At 37.7% G+C, this 22,584-nt stretch overlaps 1 protein-coding gene across 7 annotated transcripts; it reads right to left on the bottom strand.

Annotated features, from left to right (window-relative positions):
* Nucleotides 1-14,756: 14,756 nt before the first annotated feature.
* LOC130941343 (uncharacterized) lies at nucleotides 14,757-22,380 on the bottom strand. Of its 7 annotated transcripts, none has more exons than XR_009070621.1 (6): nucleotides 21,939-22,380; nucleotides 20,589-20,802; nucleotides 17,419-18,509; nucleotides 16,414-16,844; nucleotides 16,038-16,287; nucleotides 14,757-15,062 (listed from the first exon to the last, which is right to left on the bottom strand). XR_009070621.1 is itself a non-coding variant. In XM_057869816.1 (5 exons), exons 3-5 carry the CDS (start codon nucleotides 18,458-18,460, stop codon nucleotides 14,994-14,996), a joined length of 1,473 nt encoding a protein of 490 aa, XP_057725799.1. In that variant the 5' UTR covers nucleotides 18,461-18,509; nucleotides 20,589-20,802; nucleotides 21,939-22,379; the 3' UTR covers nucleotides 14,765-14,993. The 7 variants fall into 7 exon arrangements, 3 of the variants coding, with proteins under 3 accessions (XP_057725799.1, XP_057725800.1, XP_057725801.1); XR_009070623.1 differs by lacking the exon at nucleotides 16,038-16,287 and adding an exon at nucleotides 15,761-15,956 and having other exon boundaries at nucleotides 14,761-15,062; nucleotides 16,483-16,844; XR_009070624.1 differs by having other exon boundaries at nucleotides 14,763-15,062; nucleotides 16,483-16,844.
* Between the last annotated feature and the right edge of the window lie 204 nt (nucleotides 22,381-22,584).

Genomic DNA, 22,584 nt, shown 5'->3' with positions numbered 1-22,584 from the left:
TTACAGTGTAAACAAGATATGTGTATTTTTATTTCGTTTACACTATAAACGAGATAAGTGAGAATGCGGCTATATATATGATTCGCTTACAACGCTTTTTGGATAGACATTTGTCCCATTTTTTCAGCTCTTCTTTAATTTCTACCATTTTCTAATTATATTATCGAATTATGGCACATGCAAATGCACGTGATGCGAACATCAACCGACTCAACGAGACATGGCACATCGCTGGGGCAGCCGACTTCGAAGCTAGTCTTGTTTTTTTTTTTTTTTTATGTTTATGTTAGAGCATGTATGTGTAGCCATAGTTAGGGTACTTTTATAGAACTAATATACAATATATGTTAGGTGAATGAATGTATTGTTAGCAAGGATTAACTAGTAGGGTGTGATTTTAGGTATTAGTAAAATTAATTTGTTAGATAAATGTTAATTTAATTTTATTTTTATTTAAATTAAGTTATTATGTATATGTTTATTTAATTTTGTTATTAATTATTTAAGTAAGTGTCTTTATTTAAATTAATATATTAATGCGATGTTAACTAATTTAGTTATTAATTATTTAAATAAATGTTTTTATTTAAATTAATTTATTAAATAAATATTTCTAGTTATTATTATTAAATGATTATGTTAACGTTTATAAGTTTATTAATTTTGTTAAATTTGGATAGTGGTATAGCTTTATAGATTTCTTATCCATGTTTTTTATCAGAGGCCTCACCTGCTTCTCCCGAGGTGAGTGAGTCACACATTTACACCATTGGACGCCATTGTTCCCTATTTGAGGGAGGTTGGCTTCAGCGACATGGTGCCACTCAGGGGCTTTGTGTTTGACAACTCCCTGATCACGAAATTTGTGGAGTGATGATGTCCTGAGACCCACACTTTTCACCTGTCATGGGGTGAGTGCACTATCACCTTGTAGGACGTGGTGTACCATATTGGGTTATGCGCGCATGGAAAGCTTGATGATTGGTAGCCATTGATTCTAATTCTCACTAATTGGATTAGTGGAGAGTTAGGACTTATGGACTTGGATTGATATAACTCATTTGACTTTTCTTTACTAGTTAGAGTATGATTTAATGGGATTGATCATTGCCAATTCTCATGTTGTGATTAGTGATAAGGATAGAGATCCTTGACCACCGAACCTTGCCAAGACCACTTTATCATTTGAATTTCCTTGCCATTCATTTTTCTTGTCTCTTAATCCAAAACCCCAAAAAGATACGATCTCATAACCAATAACAAGAACTCTTCCCTACAATTCCTTGAGAGACGACCTGAGGTTAAATACTTCGGTTTATTTTTATAGGGGTTTGTTACTTGTGACAAACAATTTTTTGTATGAAAGGATTTTAGTTGGTTTAGAAACTATACTTGCAACAAGATTTCATTTGTGAAATTCTAAACCGTCAAAAATCTGGATCATCAAAATGGCGCCGTTGTCGGGGAATTGCAAACGTGTGCCTTATTATTAGTTATTGTAAATATTTGCTTTTCGCTTGTTTGCTAGTTTTTGTTAGTTTTAGAACTTTGTTGCTTATTTTTATTAGTTTTATTTTTATTTTCTCTTACTACTATAAATTCTCACAACTTTGGCTATTAGTTTGGTTCTAATTATGTTGTAGAAAATGGAGATTATAATGAGAACATGCATCAAGGATGGAAAAATCAAAGATGGGAGGAGTCATAAGGATTTGATCAACCCTCTTGGCAACAACCTCCACCAACATACTATGACCAAGAGTCATTCCAAGAGGCATACCAAGATAATGGCTATGGTGAGCACCCTTTTGATTACCAACAAGCCCCACCATATGCCTATGAACCCCCTCCTCAACATAGTTATGAACCACCATACTCACAAGCCCCTTTCCACCATTCGCCTCCATATGACCCAAATCCATATCCGCCTACCCAACCACCTTATGAACCATACATAGAACCACCCACATTCCAACACAATTACCCCCAAGAACCACCACCTCAATATACACCATCTCCATATCCTTATCAAGATGAACCACCTTCCTATCATGACCCCTTTCTCCCAACAAATGAACCCTCCTATCCACCCCAAGCTCCCATAAATGATACCTTTAATGTTATTCACCAAGGCCAAAGAAAGCTTCAAACCACACTTACCTCTACTCTCATTGGTCTCACCTCTACTCTCCAAGCCCTTATATCCCGTAGGTATCCATCAATCCAAGAGCAAGATGATTCCCAATTATGCTATTGACATGGAACAAGAGAGAAGGGATCGTCTTAGGGACGTAATGGATCGGTTTCACGCACACATATTTCAAGAGAAGCAAGACAAGGCCCAAAAGGTGGAGGTAGGAGAGACCCTTGAAGATGAAGTAGTTGACGAATTAGTGAAGGTTGAACAAGAGGGAAGCTCCATCATTGAAGACAACTCTACACTAAGTGACATCAAGGAGGAGTTTGATTTTGTATTAGAGCAAGTGGAAAAGGCCGAAATTATCAAAGAAGAGGAAGTGGTTGAAGACTTAGGAGATGCCAAACCTCCATGGGAATCTAGAGTTGTAGAGTATTCCTCCAATAAGCTTGAAATTGATGTTGAGGAGGATAGTGTACAACCTCCAAGGCATGTTCCTTATGAAGAATTGGATGGAATAGATCAAGAGGCAAGTTCCCTTGGTGATGATGATCATGAATCAATCCCTCCTAGTGATGAACTTGCATCCGCAATTGAACCCCTTGAGCTTGAAGAACCTTCTCCAAGTGAATCTAAAAATGATGTGGAGGTAGACTTTTCTCAACCTCCAACTTATGACTTGAGTGACGGGGAAGAATTAGAAGATTTTGATCAGGGTGCAGTTGAAGTTGAAGAGGTTTGCAAGGAGGTGGAAGAATTCAAAAAAGAGCACAAGGGAGTGGAGCTTGTAAAGCCATTGGAAACACCTCTCCCCAAGCCATCACCATCCATCCTTTCATTCAAATGGGTAAACCTCTTATCTCTAAGCTTTATAATCCCACTTGAATATGGTTTGCTTGAGACAGATGGGCAACTGAGAGCTCTTTGTGGCTTTAAGAGTAAAAGAGAGATGGTTAGTGGTTGGCAACACAATCCTAGGTTCATTATGGTTGAAAGTTCAAGGTCTAAATGCAAAGGTTGGTGTAGAGCTCGATTGAATGGGTCTAGGAAGTTGTTTGGACGCTTCAGTGAGAATTCAATTCGCTTGCCACCCGGTTGGAACAATGATGATCAACGAAAAGACAGGTGCAAAAGCAAGGTTTGGGATCCCAGAATTCATTCCAACAATCAACATTCTTGGTGCCTTGTTACTTGATTTAACTTGCTTGAAGGCCTTATGTGCCTAGTTTGGTATCCCGGAGGCTATTGGAATTACAAAGAGCTCATCAAATGTCCAACTTAAGGACAATAACTAAAAGTGTTAGGTGGGAGACAACCCACCATGGTATGATCCTCCTTTTTATTAAGTTTTAATTTATTCCTGTCAGTTTTAATTTCCAGTTCTGCATAATTACTTTTATTTTGCAAAAAAAAAAATGCGGCAACCCATGCGTGCGCGTGCGCGACGCGTGAGCGTCGATGGAAATTTTGCTCTCCCATCTAACAGACAGAGAGTTGTGCTAGAATCGTGCGGCTAGTGTGCTCAAGGCACAATTAGACCCACGCGTACACATCATTTGCAATTATTGGCACACCACACGTCAGCGTGCTTGGCGCGACCGCGTCGCACGTACATTTTGCCCCCTTCAATCTGAACAGAGAGTTGCGCGAAAACGGCGATGGAATCATGCGTTTAGCACGAATTCACCCGACGCGTATGTGCCCCCTTCCTTCGCCTCTACCCACGCGCACGCGTACAGGCTGCGTACGCGTGGATTTAAAATACCTTAACCCCAGGGACGCGAGCCCTACCGCAGCCACGTCCCTCATTTTGTTGCCTCCTTCCCCAACGTCCCCTCTCCTTCTCTCAGAACCCCCATCGCCACCCCAAGCTCTATGTCACCCACCACTGTCCGGCGAGTCACCGTCGCCGCCCTATTCTCTTATTCTCCCCCCTCTTCTCTTCTCAGTCTCCCTTCGCCTCTTCTCTCTTCACACCCCCTCAAACACCCCTGCCTCCGCCGAACCACCGTCGCGACCCCCCATTGTCACCGGCGGCCTACACCCATAACCACCAACCCCTATCTGTTTCCCCCAGTCGCGACCCTTCATCTCCGCCTTGCGCTCCATTTCGTGCTCGTTCGGCACCTCTGCTCTGCTTTTCTGTTCGGCGCTCCTGCCTGTGCCACCCTCTGCTCTGCCGCGAACCACCGCCGCCACCATTCCTGGGCGACATTACAACCCTTCCACTTCTCCCATTTCCCAGTTTTCCCTTCAATTCTACCTCTGCCTTCCAGGTTTCCTACCTCATACCTCATGCTCTGTTTTACTTTTCTGCTACTGATTCTGTTAGTTAGCCTAGTTCTTTAATTTTGTTCTTCTAGGTTAGTTAGATATGCATGTTTTAGTTGATCCTAGGTGGTTAGGTAGCTAGGTTGTGGTTAGAGGATTTTAGGCCTGATAATTTCTCCGTTCGTGTTTATCCAACATGGCTGAATACAAATTGCTTGTTTGATGAGTGATACTGGTGTGGTGTTGTCTACATATTGCTACTGCTATGCTATTTTTTTCAATGCTGCCTTGCTGAACTTTAATTGTTGGATTGTGTTTGTTGTTGCTTGTGTATATGCAATCCATTCTTTCTCATGTTGTTGCAATTTTTTTATTCAAATACTTGTATCTTGTGCTGTTCGCCATCCGGGAACATCTAATTTACTGCCAGAATGCTGCCCAAATTTCTAAAAATGGTTTTGTTCTTCCATTTGTACCCTAGGCTTTGAACTTGGCACTTTTTATTTGAGATTTACTTATCATTACACCGAGCTCAATTCCTAAGTTGATTTGGTTAGCATCTCCGAGTTTATGTTGGTTCCCATTGATATGCATTAGAAAAAGGTTAGTGAGGAACTATTTGGCGGTTTTCTGTGACAAATAGTTTCCCACCTAATGCCTCAATTTGAACCTTCTTGTGCTTTCACCTTTCAAGTTAATCGAATGCCTTTCGACTCTTACTAAGCTTACCATTTGTTCTTAACCTGCATTTTTCTTAACTATGGTTCATTCATTTGCAATAATTGATTGAATAACTGTGCATTCCACTTGTGTGACCCTCTTCTTTCAAAACTGTTCTGACTCACTTTTGGTCACACAAAGTGCATATTTCACCCTTTCTATACCAATTATTGAACATTTAGTGAATTATTGGGTTTTGGTTTTGATTTGAATTCTGATTCTTGCTGCCTGCATTATAAGTTTTCATCTTTTTTCACTCACTTCATGATTACATGTTAATCCTCTTATTTTCTGAATATGTCAATCCTTGCTTTCTCTTCTTCTACTTGGCTTATTTGTTTATATCCTGTTATATCTGTTTTTCAGGATGGCTGACAGAGGGAAAGCCAAGGTTACCTCCAGAAAGAGGAAAAAACCTCAAGCCTCCACTCTTTCTCCTTACGCCAATTATGCTAAGAACCCACTTAATGAAAAGGACAAAGAGAACCAGCAGCTACCTGCCACCTATACAGACATGTTTCTCAACCTATATTGTGAGCTCCGCTTCCCGACCTATCGGAAGAAGAACCTTAACATAGAGAAGAAATTGGCCATCCCTGCTGACTTGAGACGCTCCATTGAGGCTCGTATTCAGGGGTTGGGTTTAGGCTTTGTTGATAGAGAGCTGGGCAAGATAAACACATCATGGGTCAAAGAATTTTACTGTAATTTCTTTAGAGCAACCCTTAACTCGGTTTACCTGCGAGGCAGACAGATATTGGTTACTGAGGCTGCTATTGAGGATGCTCTCCACTGCCTACCTAAGACCGGTGCCACAGATGCCTATGAGTAGGCGGAGATAGCGATACATTGTATGACTTTTGATTATGAGGCTGAGATGTGTTATTGCCACCCTGGATGCCCCTTGGGTGATGGATGCTGATAATAAGAAACCCAAGGGGATGCTGTTTGCTCATCTATCGAGAGAGGCTAGGACATGGCAGCAGATCTTTGCCACCTATGTCATGTCTACCACACATTTTATTGAGATTCCGATGGACATGCTTGTCCTGATCGGATGTGTTATGGAAGGGAAGGAGATTTACTTCCCCCGATTGATCAGGAGGTACATGTGGTGCGCACATATTCGTGGCATACTCCCATTCCCTACTTTGGTCACTAGGATGGCTGAGCTAGCTGGTGCGAAATTTATAACCCACACTTACTAACCGGCAAGTGCACCGGGTCGTACCAAGTAATACCTTACGTGAGTAAGGGTCGATCCCACGAGAATTGATGGATTAAGCAACAATAGTATTTAATAGAATTAATTAGGCAAGCAGAAAAGGATGTTGGAAGTTCAAAAGCATTAAACAATAATGTTAGACTTTCAGAAAGCAAAAGCAGCAATGAGTTGGGAATAAAATATGTAGAAAATAGTTAAGGCTTCAGAGTTATCTATTTTCCCGGATTAACTTTTCTTAATAACTATTTTAATTATGTAGGATTTAATTTATGGCAAACTATATGTGACTAGACCCTAATTCCTTAGACCTTTCTAGTCTCCTCTAAAGTTCATCAACTGCCAATTCCTTGGTCAATTAATTCCAATTAGAGGGTAAAAATCAATTTTCAGTTTTCTTGCCACAAAAACTCTAATTACCCAAAAATAAGGGAATTATATGTCACGTATCCTCTTAAATCCAAATAATTAAAATTTAGGAGAATATGTTTTCAAGCTATTGTTCAAGTATAGAGCTTTTCCAAGTTATACAAGAACTCAAATAGAAAGAGGGTCATACTTCCGTTCCACCCATGTTCATAATATAAAGAACGAAAACAATTCTTAAATATAAATCCAAAACATAAATTAAAATAGAAAAAGTAATAAAATCAATCCATACAAATAGACAGAGCTCCTAACCTTAACAATGGAGGATTAGTTGCTCATGGTTCAGAGTAGAAAATAAGGATTATCGTAAAAATTCTCCGTGTCTAAATGTACAGAGTTCCTATTTATAATTAATCCTCATCAATTTAAAATCTAATTCTCTCAAAAAATAAAAATAATATCTTTTCCTAAAAGATAAGATTTGAATTTAAATTCAAATTAATTAACAAATCTTCAGTTGATGGGTGGGGACCACTTGATTTGTCCATTCTGCAGCTTCTAATCTGTGTTTTCTGGGCTGAAAAGTGGGTCAAAACAGCCCAAAATTCGTAACCAGCGTCATTTGTATTTTTGTAGATCGCGCATGTGACGCGTTCGCGTCAATTGTGCATATTCCAGTCCACGCGATCGCGTTAGGCACGCGATCGCGTCATTACGATTTCTCCATTCCGCGCGGTCGCGTTAGGCACGCGTCCGCGTCGGTCTTCGCTGGTCATCTTTTTGGTTTCTTCTTTTTCTCTACAGAAACTTCATCAAATCCTTCCGAATGCTACCTAAAATAAATAAAATTGCACAAAACTCAAAATAGCATCCATAGTGGCTAAAATATAATTAATTCTAATTTAAACTCAACAAATTAGGTGCAAATTCACTAGGAAAAGATAGATAAGATGCTCACGCATCACAACACCAAACTTAAACTGTTGCTTGTCCTCAAGCAACCAAAACTAATATAAGCTTAGGATGTGAATTTGCATGAGAATGAGAGTTCAATTAAGCTCATGTCTCTTTTTATAGTGGGGTTTATAACTGTAATCCTGAATAGTTTTGGCATCTCACTCTCCTTTGAATCAGAAGGATGTCATTGTCATTCGGAATTAGAATCCGGATAATATTATGAATTCTCTGATTTTTATATTTCAGTTTAATCTTTGAACACAGCAAAATTTAGTTTAATTTATTTTTTTCTTTGATGCTTTGCACCTTGAGCCTAGCCGTGACTTTAAATGTTTTGTCTCAAGCTTTACTTGACACAGAAATACCACAAGCACTTAACTGGGGAACTCTCTTTGAGTTTTGATTTTTCTTTCAGTCACTCCCAGACAGTGGTGCTCAAAGCCTTTGGCATACTCTGTTAAATGCACTTGGTCTCGACCCTAAGTGTTCTGTCTCAAGGATTACTTGACACAATCACACCACAAGCATGTGACTAGGGAAACAACTCTTTGAGCTTTTAATCCTATCTGACCTCCCTAGTCATTGATGCTCAGAGCCTTGGACCTTGCTTTTATTATTATTATTATTATTATTATTATTATTATTATTATTATTATTATTATTATTATTATTATTATTATTATTATTATTATTATGCTGTTTCTTTTGCTTCAAGGATTAAATTTTTGTTTATTTCAGAGAAGTCATAATAATTCTCTAAATTTCTGTTCCTTATACATCAACATCCTTTGATTCAAATTCAAATATGCACTGTTCATATCATGCATTCAAAAATTACAGAAAATACCACTACATTTAAGTAAATAAGACTATTCTTAGAATTAAACTCAATTTCTCATGCAATATATCACTTCTTTTTCTTTTCTTTTTAGATTCAAGTTCAGTGAGTGGTACATGAAACATCTTTTCAGCATTAAAGAAATTAAAAAAAAAAACTAGTCCTAGAATTCTAACTAATAATAGATCATGCAACAATCAAAGTAAAATAGCAGAAAGCCAGAACATAACATAGAAAAAAAGGGGGAAGGAATAAAAATGAAAGGAACTCAACCACCTTAGTTATCCTAACTGTCGCTTTATTCTTCAGGTTGTGCTCCTTAATGAAGATGATTCGCCTCCTTTTTGTGCTAGAAAACCAATAAGCGCAGCGTCCAACAACACCAAACTTAAAGGTTTGCTTGTCCTCAAGCAAATAAGAACTGAAAATAGAAGAGACAAATATTATGAGGAGAGAAGAATAAAAGGATAAAAGAATAAGAGAGAATTAGGATTGGGAAAGAGAGAAAGAAACTGGGCGGCACAAGCGACGCGTGGCTCATGCGACCGCGTGGGTTGCGCATTCTTCTTAATGACGCGTTAGCATCAGGCACGCATTCGCGTGACTTGTATTTTGTGCAATTCGCGCGAAGCCAGCAGCGTGCCCGCGCGACTTTCTGTTCGCATGGCTTGGGATGCCTATTTTCATACGACGCGATCGCGTCGGTCACGCTAACGCGTGGATGACCATTTGTGCAATCGACGCGATCGCATCGGTCACGCTTCTGCGTGACCAATTCCGTGCGTTTAGCACAACTCTCTGCCCAAACACTCTTTTACGTCGATTTCGCAGGCCACGCGTCCGCGTCACTGACGCGGCCGCGTGGATAGCGAAAAAATCACAAGCGACGCGAACGCGTGGCGCACGCGATCGCGTGGGCTTGTTTGTGCGAAAGGCTCCATTCTCGCGCCACTCTCTGTCAAATTTATTTTTCACACACATCCATCTGACGCGAACGCGTCAGCGATGCTTTCGCGTCGTGTGTGCGTTTTTTTTTTTGAAATGTAGCTTGAGGTGTTTGGTTCCTGAGATAGGATAGCTGCATGGTCAGAATATTAGAAAGAACTTAATAAAAATTAAATAAGAAAACTACTACTACGAAAAACAACTAAAACTGAAAAGAAACGATCATACCACGGTGGGTTGTCTCCCACCAAGCACTTTTAGTTAAAGTCCTTAAGTTGGACATGTGGTGAGCTCCTTGTCATGGTGGCTTGTGCTTGTACTGATCCAGGAATCTCCACCAATGTTTGTAATTCCAATGGCTACCAGGATCCCAAGTCAGGCGCATAACGCCTTTGAACAAGGTGAAGCAAGTGACAAAGTCCCAAGAGTGTTGATTGTGGGAATGAATTCCAGGGTCCCAGACCTTGCTTTTACACCCGTCTTCTTGTGTATCACCATTGTTCCCACCAGGTGGCAAACAATCTGAATTTTCACAGAGACATCCAAGCAACCTTCTAGACCCATTCAAATTAGCTCTACACCAATCCTTGCACTTTAATTTGAAGCATGCAACCATACTGAACCTTGCGTGACATCTCTTGCCACTAACCATCTTCCTCTTACTCTTGATGCCACAAAGAGCTCTAAGTTGACCATCCGTTTCCAGTAGCCCATATTCAAGTGAGAAAGTAAAGGTTAAGGGTTGAAATTTTACCCACTTGAATGTTGTATTGGATGGTGATGGTTTTGGGAGAGGTCTTGCAAGCTCCATTCCCTTGTGTTCTTCTTTGAATTCTTCCTTTTCTTTGCAAGCTTCCTCAATTTCAACCTCTTCCTCTTGGTAGCTTTCTTCTAATTCAATCTCTTCTTCCTTACTTACCAAGGGCATTGGAGGTTGTGCATTTTCTTCTTCTTCTGATTGCTTGCTTATTTGGCTCATTTACACTTCCAAGTTTCTAATGGAGGCTCTGGTTTCCTGCATAAAACTCATCATCATCTCCCAGTTAGAATCTTCTTGGGATTTAGAGTTTGCCTGCTGAGTTGATTGTAACTGGTGGTTATTAAAATTATTCTGTTGAAAATCATCTTGAGAATTATGATTAAAATTTTGTGGCCTCTGAGGTTGCTCTCCCCACCCAAAATTTGGGTGTTGGGTGTTGATAGTTGGGACTTGCATGCCACTCATCTGTTGAGTAAGTAGACTTAATTGCTGAGTCATAAGCTTGTTCTGGGCAAGAATAGCATTAAGAGTTTCCACTTCCATAACACTTTTCTTCTGAGAAGTCTCAATATTTGATGGTGGCTCTTGATATGGGTAGAAAGATGATGGTTCTTGATAGTTGGAACATGGAGCATTGAAGTTTCTTTGATTTTGGCTTTGCTAACCAAAGTTTTGATAGTTCCTCCATCTACCATAGTATAAGTCACTACTTGGGTGTAAGTAGTAACCCACGTGATCTCTCTCCATTATTTTTCCTCAGCACAAAACACCAAACAGGATTAAACGCACCATGTGGTTAACAAGCAAGCAAAGAAGAAAGAATGTAAAGGAAATTTAAACTTAAAAAAATAAAACAACTAAGGGGACACCAAACTTAATTTCAGAAATTAAGAAAAATATTAGTACTTCTGAATCTCTTAGCTGTTTTGATTTGTTGCATCTTGACATTTGGGGTCCTATATCAACACTTTCCATTCATGGACACAAGTACTTTCTAACCATTGTGGATGACATGAGTCGATACACTTGGATACATTGCATGAAAGCCAAGTCTGAAGCATCTGACCTTGTTAAGAATTTCATTGCAATGGTTAAAACCCAATTTAACAAGACTGTAAAATGCGTGCGAACTGATAATGACCCTGAATTTCTTTTAAAATCATTCTATGCATCTCATGGCATCTTGCATCACACATCTTGTGTTGAAACCCCCCAGCAAAATGGTATTGTGGAGCGAAAATACCAACACATCTTAGAGGTGGCAAGAGCTATACTATTTCATTCATCCATGCCAAAATATTTTTGGAAATTTTCTGTCAAACATGCTGTGCATCTAATCAATATCCAACCAAGTGAATTTCTCAAAAACAACTCTCCCTGTACATGAAGCTACCCCCTGGCCTGCAGCAACCAGGATTAAGCCCGAAGTCAGTGTGCAAGCTTGAGAAGTCCTTGTATGGTTTAAGACAAGCAAGCAGGCAATGGAACTTAAAGTTGACTGAAACCTTGAAATCTGCTGGTTTTATCAAATCAGAATCTGATCACTCTTTGTACACCAAACTCACCACTCATGGTGTCACCATTATTATGGTATACGTAGATGATTTGGTACTCACAGGAGATGACCTTGCTGCAATTGAGTCTATCAAGCAACTGCTGGATCAGAAGTTTAAAATCAAAGACTTGAGTGATGTAAAGTACTTTTTGGGTATGGAGGTCGCTAGATCTTCGAAGGGCGTTCATCTATGCCAATGCAAGTATGCCATGGATATCCTCAAAGACTTCGGATTCTTAGAGTGCAAATCAGTGAGCACACCTATGGATTACACCACTGCTTTAAAGTTATCTAGGAAGAGTGGGACTCCACTGGAAGACAAAACTGAATACAGACAATTAATTGGCAGGCTTCTGTACCTGACCAACACCAGACCAGACATTGCCTATGCTATGGGAAGGCTCAATCAGTTCATTGATTGTCCCACTGATATTCATATGCAAGCAGCTTATCGTGTCTTAAAATATTTGAAAGGTTGTCCCGCAGTTGGTCTTTTCTTCTTGGCAGATAATGATCTTACTTTTACCGGATTCTCCGATGCAGATTGGGCAACATGTGCTGACTCTCGCAAGTCAATCACTGGTCACTGCTTTTATCTTGGTAAGTCGCTGATTAGTTGGAAGAGCAAGAAGCAGAGCACAGTCGCACGATCCTCCTCTGAAGCCGAGTATTGGGCACTGGCACTTGCAACTTGCCAAGCACAGTGGCTCTCCTACATCATGAAGGATATTGGACTCCCCATCACGAAACCAATTACACTCTTTTGTGATAACAGATCCGCCATTCACATCGCCACCAACCCAATTTTCCATGAACGAACGAAACATATCGAAGTCGACTGTCACACTGCCAGGAATCAACATCTTTCGGGCCTCACTCACCTGATGCCGGTTTCGTCCTCTAACCAACTCGCCGATTTCCTCACTAAAGCTCTGGCCCCAGCACCCTTCAACAGCAACATTGCCAAACTAGGACTTCTGGATATTTATAGTCCTAGTTTGCGAGAGGCTGTAACTTGAATAAACATCTTGGTAACTAAAACTCATTGTATATTTGTAAATAGAAATTAGAAATTCCATTTGGCATAGTTAGTTAGAGATTATAGCTAATCAGTTAAGTTAATGACTCTCTCATTTTTCTTTTAGCTTGTATATAAACAGCATGTCAAAACAAGAAAAATTTCCAATTGAGCATTTTTAACATACACACTACTCTGAGTTCAATTCCCGTTTCTCTCTCTCACTCTTTCTCATCACATACTCTCACATATTGCTTCACCATGGATGAAGCTTGATTCCTCATCTCCAATCTCTTCACCCTCTGTTCTTGGACTTGCACGATAGAGCTTGATGAGAGTATGACCCTCTCTTTGACGCGTTTCCACACAGAGATCAAGAACAGAGAAGGAGAGATGGCGTTTAAGACTGTGTATTGGTTGGCTAAGACAGCAGTAGCAAGGAAGACCCACAAGCGACAATGGTAGCAACAGCCGTTGGAGTTGGAGCCCGTGACAATGAGACACGAGCGGGTGATTGGGGCTGAGGGAGATGACAATGGGATGAGAGGTGGTGATTGGTGGCGGTGGAATCAGTTGGGGTTAGGGGTAGGAAATGGGAATGGGAGGGATGCCGGGATGGGGTTGGGGGAGTAGGAGACGGTGATTTATGGATGATGATTTAATGAGATGAGATTAAGTGCAAAAATGGAAAAAAGAATGGTTGATTAATATTTGACCATAACAAATTTGATGACAAAGATAAAATTAAAATTTGTTTTGATATTGATACAAAATTGAATTAAATTAAAAATTAAGGATATTTTTATTTTTTTAATTTCAGAAAAAAATGTATTTTATTCTTAATTAAATATTTAAGAGAGATATTTTTATCTAAGTAATCAACTATTAAAATAAAAATTTAAAATTACATATAGCGGTGTACCGTAGGTTTGCAATAAAAGTATAATAAGGAAAATAAGTTATATGAAAAAATGATAAAATTAATATATAGTAGTGTTTTGACTTTTGAGAGTTATCTAAAATTGGATTGTTTTGAACTTGAATATAAGGTCTAAACAGTTTTAGGTAATTTATCCAACGTTTTTTGTTGATATGGTAACGTAATGTCTAAATGCTTTTAGGTGGTTTGTCCGACGTCTTCTGTCATTATAGTGTCGTCGTCTAATTTTTTGACAAAGATAAGAATGGTATTTGTAAAGTATTTTATAAGTATAGATATAAAGTGAGTAACCATCTTTTAAGATAGTTCCATATTTGATAGTTGATAATTATTTTTTTAATTAAAAAAATTGTTAAAATTTCTATTTTAGATGAATAAAAAAAGTTATAGCCTTGTAAAATTTAGATATTAATTCAAATAAATAGGACTGATGATGATGTCGTCGAATTTGACCCCATAAAGTCAGTAAAGCTCTTATATATTAATTGAATTTCACTTATTTTAGGTTTGGCTGTGCATTGAACCAAGTTATGAACAAATAGTATAACATAGATACGTCATGTGTATATCATGAAAATTGATAAGTCAATTCAATCATTACGCATAATCATTTCTATTATCTTTTATACATTTTAACGTCGCATATTTTAGGCATTTTTTTTGTCATAGAAGCACTGCATTACTGAGTACTGACTTTTAATTAGTTCATTTTATTATTATCTTCTATGTAATGTATTTATATTTTTATTTCACACGTGCAACATGTATAAAATACCAATGTCTGAATTTGCACTTTTTAATTTAAATGTGAAAAAAGAAATGGTGTAAAACACAATTATAAAGTGTATAAATACTTTACACAATTATAGTATCAGGAGTAGGCTTAATTTTTTTTTTTATAAAGAAATTGGATGAACCGATTTTTTCATTCCTTGTTTCAGAAAAAATTATTCCACATCCATATCTAACACCTACATCCTCCATAATAATGCACAACACACACATGCTTCTCATATCCAAAAAAATGAGCCTCTGAATTTGTTTATATATACCGTCATATTATCATTTAAATCTTTGAATTTCATTGATTAATTGTGTGAAATAGTTTTACATAGTTAGTACATATTAATTAATAGTTAAATATTTTGGATACCCACTTTTTAGTTTAGGAAGATACAAAATGGTCATTTATTTTTCGCCACTTGAAAACTTGAACCAAGCCAAAAATCGATCCAGCAAAGCATTGAGAACTAAAAGCTTATTATCCTCCCAAGAACCTCACAACCTGATCACATGTTCCCCATATGCTGGAAATCAGGGTGATTGATTCCTGCATACACCAGAACATGAACATGAACATGAAATGTCAGTATCAACCAAATACAACATAACTTTGATGATCGATTAACTTGTAAACTTCGAAGATGTTAAGTAGACCTCAAAAACACATCATCAAATACATCACGACAGTTACTAATCTATAAAAGTTCAAGAAACTGCAAGATTTCATGTCTCAAACTGCAATGATTCAAGTGAATGTAACATAATTGTCTCAGAATCCTAAGATAGTGCTCATAGGTAGCATTTGTTTTCAGGTACTGAGACAGAGACTGAGAGACTGAGACTCAGTATTGTGTTTGTTAGTTCAGATACTGATACTAAAATTTCTGTCTCTGTCTCCAAAATTTCAGTATTTCAGTACCTCCAAAAAGTAGGGACGTAGAGGACTAAAATTTTTAGAGATAGAGACTGAAACTTTAATAACATTTTATACCTAAAATACTTTCATTTCAATTAATTAATTCCAATTTTACCCTTTGTACAAATTAAATTAGAGTTTCATTCTTGTTTCAATTTCTGTCTCCCATTTTGTACCAAACAGAATACTGAGATTTGTTTCAATCCCTGTCTCTTAGTCTCTGTCTCTCAGTTTCAGTCTTTCTGTCTCTGTCTCTCTACCAAACGCTACCATACTGACAGCCGTCCATTGAATTTAAATCTAGTCAATGCATGTCAAAGTTACTGTACCACCACATTTGCGCTAGTTCCATCGGTCATTGAACATTATATAACAGATCTCAATTGCTCATATACAGGCTTCCACTGGCTGTTTTTGATCTTTCACTTTCCATAGTCTACACACACTTGGTGTTTCTAGCTCCATATACGGAGATATTAATCCAGGGCCAATTGGTGCACTCCCAGATAACAAACGACAAGATATCTTGCAAATATATCATTCATGAAAATATTAATCATATAACTACTTAAGCAAAGAAGAGGACATGAAAAAGGATCAGCAAACCTCTGACAAACCATGGAAACACATGCACAAACCAAGAGAGAGATAAGAGTCTATCTTTCTATTGGTCTTTGCATTGATCCAACACTTTCATTCCTAATGTCCATTGCTCCTTTCTACATCTAATAATTGTTCTCAACATGCTTCTATGTTGCTAGAAGTTTGATTCTTCGACTACAGAGGGGTTAATTAATGACGACGATGGGCTAGTTATGAATATCATCCCTTGCTTGGTTCTGGTCACTCCCGCTACCTGAATTATTCATTCATGTTTTTTTTAAAAAAAAAAAATAAAAGAAAAATAACCCCTCAACCTTTTGATTATTATGAAAAGAATGTATATAGGTCACTAGCTTAAAATGCACCAGAAACACTTTACTTGACAGATGCAGTACAAGATAAAATATGCATGAGCATCCAGACACGAAAATCGCAAAAGGAGAGTTACTGTTAAAGTTAGCCGAGTGTTGACTAGCCTGTCCAAGTTTTGATGGGCTTCTGTCCAACCAGGTTCATATGCCTCAAGAAAACCCAACTTTGCCTTGTTAGGCAAATCATGGGGGTGGACAAATGGAACTCCAGGTGGCCACCCTATCTCCAATCGTATATTCGCACATGGGCTGTCTAAGGCATGGATGTGATTTTCACATTCCTTGAGATTACAGAAACGCAGCTTGATGCCTTTTTTATCCGCAATATCTTGGACCCTTTCTTTCAAAACTCGTTGTGCCTCAAGCCTTAGTCGCTTGGAAGGTGGCAGAGGTTTGCTTTTAGGATTTTGCTTCCTCCTCCTTATAGTCTTCCCGGATCCTGTTCCAGCATTTAATTGACCTACTGTTAAAACCCTTCAACTAAGGGCTACTTGCAAAGCAGAAGTGACACCATATCAACATCAATACAGTCAAACTCTGTCACAGATAAATAATAATATAATAATAATAAATTTTAAGAAACACAATCTGGACACCTATGTTCATATTTGAGACCAACTATTAATGACGATATAAAGTTCTACAAGTATAATAACCAAAGTGCAATATTTGTGGATTATATTTAAAAAAATAAAATAAAATAAAATAGAAAAACAGCCTAAGAACAATTTATTTTGCTATGCTACTTCTCCCAGAAAATATGTTATGCATGCCCTTTCAATTCACTCATTCAAGTTCCTCCAGTGCGGATGGAAATGCAATCAACATATTTTTGCACAAGCTCATTTGAAAATGGAAAGCATAGCTTGAATTGGCAACCTTTTCAAAATCAAAGTAAAATAATTCAAAGTTGAGCAAGTTCTTAAATTGCTTTGAAGAATATAAACAATGTATGTATGTATATTAAAAAGAAAATTAAAAACCAGATTACAAATAGTTATAATGCTACATACCATCATTTGTCGGTGGAAAATTGAAGCACTGGAAACCAGGCCTATTAAAAATATGATCAGTTTGATGAGATCTTTGCATAAAATCATCCACTGGAACGGGGAGCTGGAACTGAGCTTCAATTCCATAACCTGCCGCTCTCATTTCTGAACAATCAAGATTGGCCATTGATTTAGGCAGAAGTTTAAAGGCTAAAGAACATCGTCCATACATATTAGGCTCCATGTTAATCTCAGTTTTGTGCAATGCAGGGCTTACATACCCTGCAGTGGCTTGATAGAGAGCAAGACCAGGATAAACAACAGCTTCCTGAGGTCCAAGATCTCCATCCACAAGAATCCATCGACCTTGAAAGTCTCTTACCTGTAAACCAGCCTTGTCAGACTTGACAATAGATATCAAGCCTTTATCAACATGGTGATCCTGGTCAGGATACATAACAATTTGGCCATCCTCTTGAGTAGCTATATTATGATGCTGTGGCTCCTGAAATGATGGCCTAGCATGACAGCAAACAGATAAGACTGAAGAAGAAATTTCCCTATTTCTAAGGGGAACATTATCCAGTATTTCAGCAAACGGAGAGCTACGCAAATTCAAATGGAAGCTAATTGCATCCAGAATATGCCTTGCTGCTTTTCCAAATGAAGCAAACATATCTTGCAAACCAGCAGGAGGGAACTCAATGGAGTTGTTTGGTTCTGAAGGAGTTAATCCCGGTCTATAATCATAGCTTTCTTGCCACAAATGAGGATCTGCATAATAACCAGATGTTTTGCACCACTCCCGAGACTCAGCGGTATGGATTATATCTGCAGGGGGGTATGATTCTCTTTGATGGAAATAGAGGCGGGCAGATTCTAAACCAGATCTTAGAAGAGACCCGTCACTTTCTGGAAATTGGACAATGACAGCTGAAAACTGAGCCAATGATTGTGACAAAATTGAAACTGATATTTTATAGGCATCAGATGGCAACCCTTCCATAGGAACTAAATCAGTGAGCTTCACACGACCCAAAGACGTCAGGCCACTGCCTGCCATGAAATTTGTAGTCTACCTTAGTTTAGATAGATTGAGCCCACTAAGATATCTGTAAAGGTGAAAATAAACAAATCTCATATCAGAAACACTATCAGAAAAGCATTACTCCTTTAATTGCAAAATAAAGATTGCTTTAAATAATTTGGTATATTGAAAAAAGTTAATCTATGTGTACATAAATACAAGGTATTATTTAAGAGATTAATTTTCGTATGCTGATTATATCCTATGTCACCTTTAACGTGGTTATTGTAAATTAAATATTTTGATTAATGTGGCAATACATGATTAGATTACTGTGTTTTGAAGTAAGGTTCTAAACACTGAGAAGTATGAGAAATTGGTGTGAATTGGAAAAAAGCAGAAGGGAGGATAAAGTGTTGTTGGGTGAATAATAGTCACCACAAACATTCATAGCAATTCACAAATCACAACAATCACGGCAGCAATATGGCAAAGTAAAATAAGTGTACTTAATTGACAAATGAAGTACTCAATTGATATATAAGGCAAAAATCAATGAAACAGTATACCAATACCACCCTAAGCTCAAGGGAGGTCTGCATTATCAAATAGCAACATAATATCTAACCTCTTTTCTTACACTATAATTCCCTTTTTATATCACAACCCATTTTCCAATCTGTTGTGACTAACTCTGACCTCAGCACAAGCTAATAATTCCCTGTGACACACTCATACTGACTTCTCGTAGTCTTTCATATGAGTAATTTCCTCACCCTTTTGTTACTTGGGTTATTCTGCATAATGGCTTCATTAGGCCCATGCTCTTGTTTCTCTTGGGTCTCAGCATTGGCATTACTATTACTATTCACATCAGTGAATAATTTGATAATTTAAGAACTAAGAAATGGTGTAATCCATGAAAATGGGTCAAAGGGTGTAACAGACCATTCATTCATGTAGAGACTTATTCCTTGGAGCAAATCAGATATTCCTAAATATATGCACAAGCAAGAGTCATTCAGAATATATAGTCCCACTCACAAGAAAATTTGTGAATCGTGATACAAAGGAAGAACCAAATGCAACAGCATGATTCGCACCAAAATATGAAGCAATAAGGTAAAATAAGAAACACAAATAAGTGCACAGCACATAACACGCATCAGGCCACTATCTTGTTATTTGCCAATAGTTAGTAACTCACCATAGGTTTCATTGAAAGTTGTTTCATCATTGCATTAAGTGGTAACTTCCGCCAAAATAATACATCTATGATTGATAATCTTCTAATCAGACGAACACTTATATAATCATTTTCATAGAAATAAAAGTAAACCATGACATGGTAAATTTTCTGTTACTAAATTGTTTACAAGGCTTCTTGAACCCAAAATTGTTTACCCAATTTACAAATCATATGATGTTTGCCTTACTTATGATAATACTCCTGCTTAACCCAATGTCTTAGCATAACTAGAAGTGCTACCTGCTACTAAGATTGGAATAAATGTAAAGGATATCTCCAATATGGAAAAGTAAGCACAACACAGTGCACACATAGACTTTCTCACTACAATTAAATCAATATTAAACGGTACCAAATCCATTGAAAAGAAAAGAAAATAAAATACTACAAAGTACAAGCCGGCAGTCAATATCAACATATTTCGAAAGTCAAGGAAGTAAATTGAGATCCCAAAGATTACAAAATCTCGTTACAAAGTGCTAACTTAACATTTGAGGACAGAGAACAAACAATTGGGCATCCGCATCCCATTTTCACAAAGAACCATCATAAAAAAAAATTTTGGACTGTCTCCAAGCCCAAACCATCCTTATCGAACGACTAAACACGCCAGAATTGAATGATTTCATCTACATGGGTAACGAAGCTCAAAATCCCCATACCTCAAATTTCTTCAAATCTTCATAATCATGAATCAAAACGTACAATAGCATCATCAATACTTACAGATATTTACAAAACTAACTCACCAAATCAGAAATAGTGACTCTAAAATTAATCAGCACATTCAGACTAATACTTATAAAAAATAAATAAATAAATAAATCTCTAGAGATAATAGTCAAACAAAAAAGCTATTACACTCACTAGCATTAACACAAACACTATTGAGGCATAAAAGGAGTATTTACAAACCTTGAATCCAATGAAAGATAAACTCACTGCGGGACATGTTCATATGAATCACAAGGTCCGTGGCAAAGGTGATGGAGAAGTGAAAACCCAAAGAGTATGAGGCTGAGGAAAGCAACGTGCTTGTGGTGGTAGCTACAAACTTTGTAGCTGATCATCGCCGTTGAGTAGCATTGCATGAGGCATGATGAGGTGGAAATGATAGCAGCTCACCACTCTGTTTAGCATCACACCTGCCTCCTTGTTAGTTACTACTACTACTGCTACTTTACTAAACAATGTACCCGTGCAACGAAGAATGTCTATTTCTTTGTATTTATGTCTGAAATATATTTCTAAAATAAATTTAAATTATTCATGAATATATTTAACTTGTATAAAATAAACTTCATATAGCTTTTGTTATATATTGATACCAAACAAATAACCATAGTTGCCAGAACCGAACCGGTGATCAAATCAGTCAGACTACTGGGTCACTGGTTCAACTGGTAGGTTACGGGTTGAACCGACTGACCCGGTCCTACTTAAATAAAAATTAAAAATATTCAAAAATTTAAAATTAAATTTTGAAATGTATATCTTCACCAACACTTTAACAACAATCAAGTCACAATTTCTAAAATAACTAATACGAAAATAGACATATTATTACTCAATACTACAATAATATCTTAATTTGACACAATAATAGTGACAATCAATTAGGCAATTAGCAATCAATTCTAATTAAGCAATTAACAATCACACTGCAGCATCGGAGCCTATTAACATTTAACAATTAATCAATTAGGCAATTAACAATCAATTCTAACAAAGCCTATTATCTAATTCTAATCACACTATCACATTGACAATCAATTAGGCAATTAACAATCAATTCTAATATGACAATTTCAGAGCCCTCAAAATTAAAATTGAAAATAAGGTGTATCCCTATTATTTTTATGAGAAGAATCATAATATCATAACCACAAAGTAAAACTAAATAACTAAATACCAATCTCCAAACATTTTCTTTCCAAATTCAAAATTAGCAGACCAACTCAAAATCAGCATTCGGCGGCAGCATAACTAAATTAGTAATTAGCAAGCTTCCCATTCAACGAATTCAAGTCTACCATTCAACAAATTGACAAATTCAAGTGTCATCATAAATTCATAACCAAGCAATTAGTCAATTACATTACATATATAGCATCATAAGAAATCAGTCACAAACACGCACAAAATTAACTAATTATTTTTAACTAAATCATTTTGATCACATTAAAAACTAAATTCACCAAATCACATTTTTTTTATGAACAACCGATTAAAAACGAAAAAAGTAAGCAAGAAAAATTAAGTAACCTTCGGTGGTCTTCCAAAAAGAAGAGCATGAAGGAAAAGGAGCAAGGATGTGACGCGGAGAAGCTGGCGGCACTGCGGCAGTCCTTCTTATGTTTACAACGCGGAGAACTAGCAGAATATGAGCGATAGGGAGCAAGACCGCCGGCAACGAGCACGCGAGGGACCACAAAGCTCGAGCAGAGATGTGAGGAGGGAGAGAGGCGAAGGAGGCGCGGCGACGACACGAGCAGGAAGCACCGCTCGAGCAGACGCGGAGGCGAGAGGGGGACAAGCAGCCGAGCTCAGATGGAGGAGAGAGGCCAGACGCGAGCATATGACGTGGAGGATCCGGCGAGACGCGCGGGGACGGCAGCGAGCATTCGATGGCGGTGAACCGAGCTGAACTCCCAGCTCTGCCTCCGTTAGAGACTATAGAGAGTGTGAGCGAGCGAGTGAGAAAGCTGGGGGTTGGGTGGGGCTTCGTTCAGCTAGGGTTTTTTTTTTTGAAAAAAAAAAAGAAAAAAAAAAAGAGGTAAACAGGTACCGAAACGCTACCTGTTTTCAATAGAATGATCTTTTATAAGATTTAAAAAATTGACAAGTGTGTTTATGATAGATTTTGTTTTTGATATTAGAGTAATAATGATATTTTTTTAAAATGTGGATT

Source organism: Arachis stenosperma, chromosome 7, assembly GCF_014773155.1.
Source record: "Arachis stenosperma cultivar V10309 chromosome 7, arast.V10309.gnm1.PFL2, whole genome shotgun sequence".
NCBI classification, from domain to species: Eukaryota; Viridiplantae; Streptophyta; class Magnoliopsida; order Fabales; family Fabaceae; genus Arachis; species Arachis stenosperma.
This window is presented reverse-complemented; position numbering and strand designations above follow the sequence as displayed.